At 41.0% G+C, this 14,684-nt stretch overlaps 1 protein-coding gene across 6 annotated transcripts in view; it reads left to right on the top strand.

The window, feature by feature from the left end:
- Window positions 1-10,767, top strand: part of LOC134534818 (protein suppressor of sable) — a 52,848-nt gene extending 42,081 nt beyond the window's left edge. For 4 of the 6 annotated variants that reach the window (XM_063373424.1, XM_063373428.1, XM_063373422.1 and 1 more), the window contains exons 11-13: window positions 2,558-2,865; window positions 7,850-8,390; window positions 9,662-10,767. In XM_063373424.1, coding sequence (XP_063229494.1) covers window positions 2,558-2,865; window positions 7,850-8,390; window positions 9,662-10,270 — 1,458 coding nt within the window. In that variant the 3' untranslated portion in view covers window positions 10,271-10,767. The remainder of the gene's footprint in view (window positions 1-2,557; window positions 2,866-7,849; window positions 8,391-9,661) is intronic. The other 2 variants (XM_063373423.1, XM_063373426.1) reach the window with 1 other exon arrangement.
- Window positions 10,768-14,684: the final 3,917 nt, after the last annotated feature.

Consider the following 14,684-nt stretch of genomic DNA (forward strand, 5'->3'; position numbering starts at 1 on the left):
AATGGTGTAACACCCATGTTGAAGGTTAGCCTTATTTATTTAGAAATGTTTTCCCCCCTCTAATAAAAGTTCATAAGCATATGTAGGCCTACAATATTATCGATTACCTTTACTTCAAATAAATATGCAAGTACCTCAGATTAACAAACACATAAATAGGATGGATTGCATTGTGAAATGGTGAGCACACCACAATATATTTTTGACTGATTGATTGATGGTTTGACTCTGTAATCCAGCAGTACCTAATCTAGAAAATGTTAGGTTAGGTTTGGCTAAGAATTGTTTTGAATAAATTAGCCCATTAATATTTTCAGCGATAACCTTATAAATGCTACCTATTTATAAGTACAGTAAACTCCCGGTATATCGCGCCTCGATTGATCGCGGAATCGGGTATATCGCGGGTCAATCCATGTCCCCCAGTCAGAAATGAATAATAATAATGGAATAAATGGTTGACAGCCGATTAGAATAATTTTGCGTTGTAACTAACAAACTAAGCATCGGGCAGAAAAAAGCCTAGGCGTAGAAAATGTCCGCAGTAAAATTCTAAACAAGATATCTCCGTACATTATTCCTCTATCTTGTAGGGTTTTCAAATTATGGTCCAGTCCAGCCCAGTGATATTTTCTGAAACACTAGTTCTTAACGTCGCTTTATCTCACAAATGAAGCATTGGACAGGGGACCTGATAAAGCCCACCGTCCAGCGACATCCAGCGTGACTCGGCTGGGGATTGATGTTGGATAGGCTTGGTTGTCGGGAAGCGCGGGGTAGGGAGAGGCGAGCCGAGAATATGGAGAGAGGTAGAGATTAGAGCGGGCAGAAACACGAGGGGGAGTGGGGGAGGGAATGTGTTCACGCAGCACACAGGCAGAGCATGAGTCACTTGACTGAGCAGCGTCGCTGCGTACAAGGCCAAATCAGGTAGTCCGGTGTTTAAAATTCCACTCCAGAATCTTAATTGGTACTTTACTGGACATCTGTATATAAATGTTTTGTTACAACTTAAACCTACAGACGTAATATTATTGGGTAATTCATTGTATTATACAAGTTCATCTTTTTACTTTGGTATAATGTTTTAACATTAAATAGTAAAGTAAATCGGCTAGCGTATTTTTAATCTTTGCCCAGGAATTCCCAGTGGTCCAATACTTACGTGAACCATACTGTACCACCTTTGCCGTGAGGTAGTAAACAAGTCCCGGAAATGTTTATGTGTAACGGTCTCCCGACCTTTAAACAGAGGCTGGGGAATATAACACTTGCCGATCCGAGCCACACACACTCAGCAACTCGACACAGCGTTTGGTGAAATAAGTAAAGACAAAGTTTAACACGGTTTTTAATACGGCGTCACTGATTGCGCTAAAATTAAATTGGCGCAATTTTTGTTTCCCACATGTGACCATTTATAATTTACTGTAAGCATGGATAATAAAGTTTAACCACTTGACACGATAGACGATTCTTTATTTTTTATTGTACGAATGCTAGAATCGTTTTTTTTCCTGTATCTGCGGCCTGCTTCTACAAAAGACGCTATCTGTAAGTAAATCTAGAATTTTTATTTTGTCAATCAAACTCGGTACTTTGCGATTCATATTCGGTTTGAAGTATCACTACGGCCTTTCTTTTTAGAAAACTTTGACCACAGAATCGTGTGTAACCGCACACACTGCACTTACTTTGTTACGGACACTGACGAAGCAGATACTGTGGCTAACACCATGAGACTGGCAGCAGCAGCTTGTGTGCCGCACGTGTGTATGGCGGCGTGTGGCGCGCTCGTAGGCCGTGTGACAAACTGTGCGCGGCACGCGGAAAAATAAAAACAATTCAACATTTAATATTTATCTTTAAAATGTATTATTTTTATTTTTTCACCCGTGTTTAGTGAAAACTGCGGATGCAAAGTCCGCACAAAGGCGTGCTTGCCGACCTATTAGAACATAGGCGGTTTTTTATGCCTTTTGACCTTGGTCACATCGAAACATCGCGGTTATGCAACAACGCGGGTAAAAGTTATGTCCCCCGACAACCGCGTTAAATATGGAGTGTACTGTATATTGTAAGTTATGTATACATTTTAGGTGCAGGGGATTTGCCATCATCAGCCGACACTCTTAGAGAAACTTATGTCCCAAAAATTGGCCAGGCAAATAAGGAAGCAGTAAGGCTATGAGTTTTTTTTTACACCGCCAATGGCATAATTTTTTCACAATTTTTTGGGGTCTCTACTAATTGCTTATTTTTACCCCGATTTTTTGCACCGCTTGCTAATTTTTACACCGGTTTTTTGCACCGCTTTTGTCATTTTTTTACACCGAAATGAGCCAGTTTTATTTATCATTTTCTGGGGTCCTTAATTATTGGTATTGTCCCTACTAATTATTGGTGAGGACAGCATCGATCTGTAGTAACTTTATACTTATGCTACAGTCTAACTACAGTGTACCATTTATCATGTTTTGATTTGCCATACTCATAAATCTACAAAATTGGTGTACGTAAATGAAACGTGAACTGAGAGGTTTCTAATTTCCTTCAGCAGCAATGTTCGACTGCGCCGGCCCCAGCACGGGCGCCAAGTCTCCCGGCCACTTCTCCTGCACCGCTCGCCCCTGCGCTAGGGGGCCTCAACCTCGGAGACTTGTCCAAGATCGACATCAGCGAGTCGGTCACCAGGCTGCTGTCGAGCATCCGGCACGCCTCCTCCGCTGCCGGCAGCTCTGCCACGCAGTCTCTCACCACCGCGACTGCGGCCGTGCCGTCGCACAACAGCGAAGCCCCTAGCTTGTCGTCGGACCCTGCGGCCCCGAGCGCACCAGAGCAGAAACTGATCAGTCCCGAGCAGCCGTGAGTTTCATTTATTTGCTATATGAATTTGACCTGTTAAGGCCAGTCTACAATAGCAATGTCCTAAACTGTGTCCGAAGGACACTCGTCACTGATTGGTCCACGTGACCCTCTGACATCATGCGTCAAGTGGGCGAAGGTCCGAACCTACCTGGTCCGAAGACATTCGTCAATTTGAACTTTTTGTCCCAACCTGTGTACTTCGGACACAGTTAAAGAACAGAGCACTCACGATATTTGAATTTCCGGTTCCCGTTTGAAAACGTGGTGTTTGTTTTTGTTATTGAAGGAAATGGAAGGTGTTGTAATTCAAGAAGAGCAAGACAACCTTTAAATTAGTGCTGTTCGATTGCTGTGATATGAGTTCATTTTTTAGCATTTACATTTGCCACTTTGCCTTACTGAATAAATATATAAAATTGAACTCCCACAACTTTCAAAAGTTCAATCTCAAACTACAAAGCATCAAAACAATAAACAAAAACATTTTGTTTGGCACATTTACTGCGCTCTGGTAGCAACTTAAGAAATCAATACATTCGGTAGGCCTGTGCGAATATTCGAATTTTCGAATATCAAAACGAATAGTTTATTATTCGTATTCGATTCGATTTCGAATACTAACACTTCGAAAAAACGAATATTTAGTCATTTACAAAAAAGGCTGAGTGGGATCACTGAAACCGGGAAACATTTCGGGATCACGGAGGTTTCTCTCGTTGGGCGGGGGCAAAGGTTCCGCGGGATTTTCGTAATGTTTTAGAGTTATGTATGTGGAGTTATTCCACTACATCTGGCCACGTAAAGCCCCTTTGAACATAGTAATTCGGAGCGATAACTAACGTATTTTATGTAGGAGAATGTCGTCAGGTCGTTTAAAATAGATTTGAACTGTCAGCATACTGATAAAGATAAATACGTGTCTGTAAAATCCATACAACCGGGACGTTATAGGTGACAGTTTTCAGATTAGAGGGTGAAACATGGTTTGTCAGCACTGTAATTTCGTTCCGAACGTGACGGCGAAGAGAAAGAAAATTGTACAGACCATGTGGAAAACATCTGGCCGCATACTCACAGCAAAGACTCCAAAAGCCTAACATGCTACGTCAATGTTTTTCAATAGGATAATACACAGTAAACGACCGGATGCAGGAGGCAAACAACCCTCCCCCCCCCACCTCTTCATACCCTTCCCACCCCTCCCAAATTCCTCGCGTAGTGACAGCTCAGGCAATTATCCTGTCCCGCGCGTCAAAAAAAAAAAAAAACTCTTGCCAAGAACTTACTTAAACGCTTGCGATCACGTTACATGGTGTACCAAGATTGTGAAGTAAATGTGTTTTCTATGATGGTAGATCCACAGTTCAAAGATTCACTAATTGAGGATGAAAATTAAAAAAAAAATATGGGTTGAAAATTTGTGCAGGGAGGTATGTAAGCTGTGTAAGCTGAACACAGTAGCTGAAACTAAAAATGAGACAAGAGAGGCTACAAGTGAAATGCCTATTAAGAAGTCATCTCTGTGGGCCTACGTGAAACCTTCAACAGCAGCTCAGTCTACGCTTGCAAGCTACGAAGAAACTATCCAAGGAGAAGTAAACGAATATCTGGCAGCACCCTTAATCCCAAAGAATGAATATCCTTTCAGTTTCTGGTCAGAGAAGGGGTGCACTTGTTTCTGAAACATAGCTGTGGTAGCAAGAAAGTACTTGCCTATACCTGCCACACAAGTGTGCAGTGAGAGACTTTTCTCAACAGCTGGCAACTTTGTGACGTGTAGAAGAGAGAGTGACTTGATGTAAGTTTTTGGACATACGCCATTGCTAAGAACTTTATTCTGTTGAAGAAAAACTAATAAATAAAATAAATAAATAAAAATAAAAATACTCAAAAAAAGATACAAAAAACACACAAAATTAAGCAAACAATTGCTGTTGTCAACAAGGATATGAACACCACAAAATATTCCGAAACAGGAATATGGTCAGCAAACAAAGAAAAAACAAAGAAAAATGTACTAAGAGAACGAAAAAATCCCCACAAATGATGACAACACAAAAATATTGAAACCCAAAATAATTCAGCACAACAGTTGAAGCGAGACAAAAAACATGACAAAACGAAAAAACAAACAAATACAATAGTTTTACCTAAACAGAAACAAGCGACGTTTCGGGAACTGCTATCTGCTCCCGTCCTCAGGCAGAGACGCACATGGTACGAAAACACAGGTGCGACTGAGAAGGGGCTGGAAAATGAGGGTATTTATCAGAGAAAGGGCTACATCTTGCTCAGCCAATGACAGACGAGCTGTCTCCCCATTGGCTGTGCACCATGTAGTTAAAGCGGATTGGTTATGGTGGGTTGAGTATTGGCTATTGTTTTGTGCTGCAGGGATGTTTCTCTCTTTATCAAAGGGATCCACATATTTTTTAATTCAATGCTCTGTTGGCTGAAAATATTTTTATTGCTAATAATGAAGGCTGATTCTTTGATTTTACTTTTTATTTTATCGGATTCCTGTATGAGTGGTGTGGAGTCTTCCCAGAGAATTTTGTGGCTATTTTCCCATGTATGTTCAGCAAGTCTGGATTTTAGGGTTTCACCCTTCTTGCAGTTGTTTTTGTGTTCTTTGATTCGGGTGGATAGAGCTCTGCCGGTTTCACCTATGTATATGTGGCCACATTCACAGGGGATTTGATACACACAGTTGTGAGTTTGTAATTTTTCTGTGGCTGGTTTCACCTTGGTAACAATACTTTTAATAGTAGATTTAGAACGGAATGCTGTTTGAAGTCCATATTTATTTCCTAGGCGTCTTATTTTTTCTGAAAGCCCTTGAACATATGGAATAACTATGGTTCCTGCAGGTTTCTCAGTTTCTGTGGATTTGAGTGTTTTGTTGGATTTCAAATGCTGTTTGATGGTGTTGACAGGGTAACCATTGGCTATGAGTTCTTTTTTTATATGATTGTGTTCAACCGCAATAGATTTCTCATCAGAACAAATAATCTCAGCTCGGTTGGTTAGTGTGTGAATTATGCCAGTTTTTGTTGTTTTGGGATGGTTGGATGCAAAATTAAGGTATTGGCCTGTGTGCGTAGGTTTCCTGTATACTTTTGTTTCCAGGCTGTTGTTTTTTCTGCTGACTAGTACATCCAGGAAAGGAATGCTACCTTTGGTTTCTTTTTCATATGTGAATTTTATTGATGGCCTCAGAGAGTTGAGGTGGTTCACAAATTCCTCCAAAGTTTCAGGTCCATGTTGCCAGAGAGAGAGTCTACTCCCCGAAAACGTAGAGCAGCTTGTGTTTCTCCACAAAAATTTAAATTAGCTAATATGTAGTGATGTGACAAGACTCTTTTTAATACGAACTAATTATAAAATTGGAGAACCTTAAAATTTTAAGTACTGTCAGTTTTTTGATTCTACATACATTGTATCAGTAAATATGTACCTGTTATCATATTGTAATGTGATGTGATATAACATGTTTTATGAGATTTCAATTCTCATTACAATTATTCAAACTCAATATTCGTATTCGAGAATAATTTGGTATTCGTATTCGAATTCGATTCGAACTAAAAAACTGATATTCGCACAGGCTTAACATTCGGACATCGGACATCGGACATCACAATTGTGGACAGGGCAGTTTTCGGTGAGACAATGTGACGTCACTCACATTTGGATAAGGACACGGACCACACACAGGTTCGGACTATTGTAGACGGGCCTTTAGTTACCAGACAAAACATTCACTTGAGTCCCAACCAACGAAGCTTTGTTTGAGGTTCCATTTTCATCCCGAGCAAAACCTTAAGTGCCATTCCCAGCGAAGACTGATTAAACATTTGTTTAAGAACCTATAAAATGATCTAACCATTGTCAAAAGCCTTAACAAAATTATAACCTCAGTGATGCAATTTTACTGGTTAAACATATCATACAGTGACACGAAAGAATTCACACTGAATAAAAGCTGGAAAACTGTTACTCTGAAAAATGATACCACTGGGCCATGATAATGTTAAAATTATTTCTGTATTATTCAAGATTTTGCTTATCTGAAGTTGTAGCTGTGGACATTAACTTGGTTAAGTGAGACGCTACTGAGGTTGTAGCTCTCCTCTCTGGCAATGGTAATGAATTGAGCAGATTAAAAGGAAAGATCACAATGGCTGCTGTTATAAATTTGTACATTAATACAGATTGGAGACTTTTAAGTAGTACAAATATCGAGCACTTGAATTTTTAATAAGCTGTCTCTGTGAAGCAATTAAAACAGTATCACATTGTGTGTCTACCTTGCCCTGATGAACTAGTCTATACTTTTTCTGGTTTATATTTATTGTCAGTTCATAAATTGAAGCACATACAAATTGAAAATTGCCTGAAATAAGGTACATAGTATGGCAATTGTAAGTTACTGAAAATGTATTTGTTTGCTGATACTCTGATGTTGTATTAGCTTATAAATTATTTTTTTTTATAAACACTGCTATTTACTTTCTCTACGAATGAAGCCTTAACATTAAAGAATCCTTTGGTTGAAGGCTGAGTTGGTAAAGGAAACATCATTATTATTTTTCGGTAACAGCCATAGATAGAGAGCTGCAAAATTCGCGGTTTCAATGGCCTTCAGGATAGACTGCACATACCCCTGTACACTCGGGCAAATAACGCAAGTTCATTGGCTGCCGACTTGTAAGTCGTCTCAGCTGGTTTGTCTGTGATTCGATCCTTCTTTAGTTGAGGGTTTATAACTGGTTGAGATTTGTCCAGATAAACAGTAAGCCAATAGCAAAATTATCTAAGAGTTATATGTGTTAGAATTCTAGCCTATCACTGATTGAATCCGCGAATTTTGCAGGTCTCTAGCCATAGAGTATTTATTAAAACCATTTTAAAAACTGTGAGTATTGTGATTAGTTGTGTGAGCTTTCAAACTTAATGTTGATCTGTAACTGTGTCGCAGAACTGCCGCTCAGAGTGCAGTGCGAGACCCGCGCTTGCTGCGAGACCCTCGCAGCCGGTCCGCAGCGAGCAAGCCCCAGGGACTGCTGTCTCCCTCGTCGGCGGACGGGCGGCGGGCCGACCCACGCTCGACCAGGCCGACGGACGACCGGCCGCGCCGCAGCAGCGTGGTGGAGGCCCCCAACGTGTACGCCAACGCCATCACCTCCCCGTCACAGACGCTGGGCGTCGGCTCGGCGGGGCGGGCGGACGTGGACCTGCGGATGGCAGGCGACGTGGACTTGCGGGCGGCTCCCGCGGGCGACGTGGACCTCAGGCAGTCCTCCTCCTACGACTACGGGGACACGGACCTGCGCCTGTCGTCCGACGTGGACCTGCGGAAGGTGCTGGGGCTGCCGTTCAAGCCCGTGCCCATGCACATGCCCGCCACGGAGATCGACGCGTCCCTCACCTCTCACCCGCCGATCCCCTACAAGGTCACGACGGTCACCATCCCCAGGCCGGACTACTCCAAGCTCAAGATAAACCCTTCTGATCCACAGGTGTGAACTTGTAAATGTTTCACCTCTTATGCATTATTATTAGAGGCACTGGGAAATCGTAAAAACGATATAGGTGCGAATAAAAGCGACAAAATGGTTTACCGACGAATAAACGCTAAAATCCTATTTTTAGAAGTACGTAATTATTAAAATTTCAAGTAATATTAACATTTATAGTAAATTTTAGGTTTTCCTAATATTTTTAAATAAACCATTCCTTATTATTAACGGCCTAACCTCATACAATAAAGACCATTCTTTATTTTAATGCACCTTCTTACCGTGTTTGAAGATTACCTAATAAACTGTGACAATGGCGAGCCATGTAAACAATCAAAACGATCTATGAATCTTGTAAATAACACGAAACACAATTTAAATACTTACAAGCTCGCGCGGAAACTTTAACAACAAACGTAACGTACGACCCAAACAAATGTAAACGATTAGAGACGTTTATTTACGTGCATGAAATTTTCACAGGAAAAAAAGTGAAATCATTGAAGCGGCCATTTTTGCCAATGTGTGCGTGCGTGATATTAACACAAGCAATCAAATTATTTACTGTTAAATTATAACAACTAAAATATAAGAATGCATTAATTTAAGTTTACAACACACGCAGCTTATATTTGGCAACTACAAAAAAAAATTATGAAAATCTACTTAGGTCAAATTCGTTAGCACTTAACGGGAAAAAAATATGGTAGTAATGTAGCTCTATGCTTTTGTCGCTCATTTGTTGAACGTACCTAGTGTTTTCTTAATTTCCTAACCCGAAAAACAAACGGTAATCTGTGAAAATAAAATATTGTGCTGCTATTCACAATAAAATTAAGGTTATTAAAGTCGGTTTTCTGTATCGCGTTTGCGTGCAATGCAGTTGGATTTAAAAATTTTTTTAAAATTTTTTTACCATTATGGGACGGACAAAATCGGTTACCGTGCATTCATGTGCAGAGCAATACAAGTCGCACCATTTCTATGTTAGTGACACTAACATACTTATGTGCAAAGCTTGCAACATCCGCATAAACTGGGAGAAGTATCGTGTAAGAATTTTCGTCTATTAAAATTAAAGCTATATAAATGCTATATGGCAAAATATAAACGCTATGAACAGCCATTATAAACACTATTTTCCAGTGCCTCTAATTCTCTAATTATTATGCGCTGTTCTAAGAGGTTGAATTTGTGCTTCCGATTTAGTGAATAATTTTGGCATAAATGGTTGAATATGTATTTACTTCCATTGGTTTTAATCCTTGCAGGTGTTTCGAGATCCCAGGCTAAGGAAGCTGTTCAAGCTACCTTCATCCCCACCTCCCGCTGCGGCTACATCCACCACGGTGTTAGCACCGACGCCTGCTGCACCGGTCATCGCGACGTCTCGCGTGGACCCCCGGAGAGCCCGTGCCGCCACGCAGCAGCCCGTGCCGTGTCAGGACCCCATGCAGCAGATGCAGCAGATGCAGCAACCACAGCCGCAGATGATGCAGCAGCAGCAGGTGCCGCCACAGCAGCTCCCTCCCGTCCAGCCGGACATGTTCGTGCCCATGCCCGCGCAGCCGCCCATGATGATGCCGGGCATGATGCCGGACTCCATGCTGCCCCGGCCGGGCCCCACGCCGGGCCTGCTAGGGGTCGCGCCGCCGGGCTTCCTGGGCGTCCCGCAGATGGGCTTCTGCCCCCCTCCCACCCCGCGCTTCGAGGAGGACGACGACGACGAGAACGAGGGTGGCGACGCGGACGTGGACCTGCGCAGGATGTACGGCTGGGAGCACCAGGGCAGGCCGGGCCCCATGCGCGGCAACCGCCGCAGGTGGCGGGGCAACGCGAGCAACCGCCGCAGGCGAGCGGACCACTCCACCCCCGCCTAGTGCCACACCCCCACGCATGAACTACTGGCAGACGTTCGCAGCACCTACCGATCGTACCGAGGCATGTGCAATATTCCATGTAAATAACTTTAAGTTATACCATGATCATAGTTTGTTATATCAGTGTGCGTTTATACTTTTTTTTATCGTTTTGTACATTACGTATGGGAAGAACCTTGTGCTTGCAAGGTTAAGTTGCTGGAACAGTGTCCCGACATGTACACACGGTTGCCATTGTGCCTTGCAACTGAGGAAATACTTACTTTCACTTGTTATTGACGGATGTGTGTCTGAAATAATTTTATTCAGAAAACTATTATGGTTGTATTATAAAGTAGTATTTGAATAATTGTAATTTTATTTAAAAAAGTAGGTATTGTTGTTGGATGATTACTGTTTAGGAGTTTTGTATTTCCAGTGATCACTTTGTACACGACTGAAAATTTCGTAATTGAAAATGTACAGAGTGATATCTTAAATAGATTTTTTTTACTTTATATTGGTGTCTTGTTTTATTTGAAAAGATCAATATTGTCATAGTTCATCCATTAAAAGTTAAAAATACGTAAGAATAGAAACATCAACATTTAGAGTTGTGATTATCATGCTACAATGAAAATTTTGTTCTGGAATAGGAATCCTTAGAAAAGTCATTCTTGCCCTAGCTGATCTTAAAATAATTTATTACCTTGTACAAACTAAACACACTAAGTTTGATTCTAGTTTTTAAACTGTTGTATTTAAAAAAAAATATAGTACAGTCAAACCTCTCTGAAACGACCCCTCATGGTTCCCAGGAATAGGGTCGTAATAGAGGGGGGGTCGTAATATATGTTTTCCGAAATGTTCAGTTCATTTCAACCCCCCCCCCCTTCCCCCTCCCTGACCCCTTCCCAAACCACTACTCGCCAAGAAACCAGCCATACAATGGCAGGATGCTGTCACTCACAATGCTAGACGGCTTTGCTTTAAACCCACTTCAACCTTCATGACAAGTCGGTCGCCCTACAGGCCACCTCTAAAGAAAATATGTGAAAAGACAGTTTATTTTTACTGTTTAGTTTACATGTATGTTTTCTGCTTGCCGTAGTTAAATACACTAGAACCCCGATGTCACGAACCCCGGATTTAACGAAGCAGTAATTTTACGAATACATTCTCGGGAACCATCAAAAAATTGGACTTTTGACGAAAATGTGAAGAAAAAATAAATAAATAAATAAAATAAAAAAACCTTAAAATCTGTTAATTTTAACACACAGCGTATTTTTGTGTTGGCTTAATACTTCCAATAATGTTCATGTAAGAATAACAAAAAAAAATAATGGGACATTTCCTTTAAAAATATGGCAGCTGTAGGTTCTGCAACGCGAGTGGGCGCACACGAAGCTCAGCTCGCCCGGCTGGCTGGCGGCAGCGGCTTCATGACGCATAAGCTCACCCCTCCCTCCCCTTGTTCACATTCTTCAAGGCTAGCTCATCCCTCCCAGCCACACAAACCATCTAGTGTCCTCCCTTGTAACACCCCAACTTCGCTTCCTTTGAAAAACCTTCAGTGATAAAATGCTCATTTCACCCTCCCTTCTCCCGTAAAATTGGGCTATTATGAATGGTGTACTAAAGCGGTGAGGAAGGGGTCAAAATATGTCTCTTTTCACACCAAGTTCGATTTCAGTCATCTCTGGCAAGGAATTTACAAGCTTTCGAACTTAAATATAAATGTATTTTAATAGCAAGGGTCCTATGAAAAGGAACATATCGAATAAAATCAAGCTGCTGTCACCAACCTATGGCCCAACGCGTGGTCGCTTCGTTATTGCTAGCGCAAGAGGCGAGACGTAGAATGTTAGAAGAAAGATAAATGCGGGGGAGACAGACGGCAGCCTGTGTGTTTCCTGCGTGGGGAATAAGTGGCGTAGCTTTTTTTTTTATGCTGGGTGAAGCGACCTTTTTCTGTCAACCCACGGGAAAAGATAATTGCTTGAGCTGTCAAAATAAACATCGCTACGGCAGTTAAAACAAGTGAGGGGGGCTTGCATCCAGTCGGTCGCTGTGTAAACAAGTTGCCACAAAAACCTCTATCTGCACCCTGCCGGCAAAGGGATGTGGAATGGGGGTTGTCAAGCGCTGACAGCGGTCGACAGGAAGTGGTATCTATTTTTAGATATGCGCTACCTACGCCAGTACAGCACTCGGCAAGAGAAACGCAGTAACACGCTACTCACCACAAGAAACTTATTTTCTGTCCAATTTTCTTCGGATTTTCGGCAATTTTTTTACGGTTCCTCGAAATCGGGTCGCAACAAAAAGGTTTTACTGTATTTTTTAATGCTGCTTAAACCACGAAAACTCTTTATCTTCTGACGTTATGTGGGTTGGCTCAGCCACTTTATTTTAATTTTAACGTTGGAATTTTTAAAGTGGGAATGCACAAATTTATTGTTGTAGTAAATGGCAGTGATAAAAAGGTGTAAGGATTCATAATTAGAGACAAGATTTTATGGCTTTATTTTTAGTCCGATTTGGTTTTTAAAACTGAAATTGTGTTTTTATTTTTACAAATTTTTTTTATATATTTATTCCATCAACTACATAGTGTAATATTTATACTGCATTTTAATGATAAAGTAATTTGTAGTAAATTTGTCTAAAATAGCTACATTCAGAACAAAAATAAATCACTGGCATTTGTAGTTAGAAGTGATAGAACAAAAGATGCACAATTAGAGAAATGAAATCATTTTCTGGTCCATGCAGTTCAGTACAGATTGTGTCTGGAAATATGACGTTTGAATTTTAAACATTAAATACTGCTTAATTCCATTAAATAATGCATTTTGATGCTATATAGTATGGTGTATGAACTCACTTAAGTGTTAGTCTATTTACATGCTTTTTGCAATTCACTATATAATCTTGTCTCTATTCATGATGCATAGCAAGTTTATGAAGTACTGTTGCAATTACATGTAGTGTAGCAATTATTTTTTTTGCGAATTATAAATTGTATAACCATTTATGAAATCAACACAAAGGTAAGTACAGTATTTAATAAAAAAAAATCCTCATATGGGTAGAACACTTAAAATGAGATCATTACATGTTTACTGTAAAGTTTTTGCATAAGTAGGTAAGGTATTTTGAATTATTTCATGTCTTTATAAAGATTCGGAGGTCTGGTTTACACTTCAACCATCAACATACATAAGTACCTAATTTTTCTAAACACCTTTTGAATTTACGTTGTTAGTAATAGTAAATCAGTTCTTGAAAACTGGCCCTGTTCTCAGTTCTAGATTAACTCTAGTCAATTTACAGTCTCACCAAAGCTACATTGTCATAATAAATGGTGTGTTTATTTGTTCGATATGAATATGACTTACCAGCATTCAACCACAAACAAGTAACCTAACACCTAGGTAGCACAGACCCTTATTTATACATACAGTAAAACCTTTTTGTTGCGACCTTATTTATTGCGACCACCTCTATTACAACCCGATTTCGAGGAACCGTGAAAAAATTGCCGAAAATCCAAAGAAAATCAGACAGAAAATAAGTTTCTTGTGGTGAGTAGCGTGTTACTGCGTTTCTCTTGCCGAGTGCTTCCTGTCGACCGCTGTCAGCGCTCAACAACCCCCATCCACGTCCCTTTGCCGGCAGGGTGCATATAAAGGTTTTTGTGGCAACGTGTTTACGTTTAGCTTTTTGCGAGTGTCTAGTGTGGTATGCAGTTAAGGCAAAGCTACCTGCTGGATTTCTCTTGATTTTGATTACTATCGGTTGACAATACACAGCGACCGACTGGATGCACGCCCGCCTCGACTTGTTTTAACTGCCGCAGCGATGTTTATTTTGACAGCTCAAGCAATTATCTTTTCCCCGTGGGTTGATAGAAAAAGGTCGCTTCACCCAGCATAAAAAAGGCTACGCCTCTTATTCCACGCACAGGAAACACACTGGCTGCCGTCTGTCTCCCTCGCATTTATCTTTCTTCTAACATTCCACGTCTCGCCTCTCGCGCGAGCAATAACTAGGGCCACGATTATATGGTGAATCGCGAAATCGCGAAATTTTCCGCAAATTTATATGGAAAATGCGAAAAAAAGATTTTTAAGAAAAACCGCTAAATAACACCGAAATTACACAATACAAGTCTCTCATATTTTAATGTGAAAAGCTTGATAGTCAAGACTTGCCCGGGTCCTGGTTGATAAGCTGGAAAAATTTCCTGCCTTGCATTTCTACATGCTTCCTCTCAGTGGTGGATCCAGGATTTTGGTTTGGGAGGGGCTTGACCCAGCTGCGGCTAGGCTTTATCAAGGCAAACACTAAAACATTAGTGGGCCCAGATGCTTTTGGAGGGGGTTTGAGCCCCTTAGCCCCCCCTCTGGATCCGCTACTGCGTTCCTCT

This window comes from Bacillus rossius, chromosome 8 (genome assembly GCF_032445375.1).
Source record: "Bacillus rossius redtenbacheri isolate Brsri chromosome 8, Brsri_v3, whole genome shotgun sequence".
NCBI classification, from domain to species: Eukaryota; Metazoa; Arthropoda; class Insecta; order Phasmatodea; family Bacillidae; genus Bacillus; species Bacillus rossius.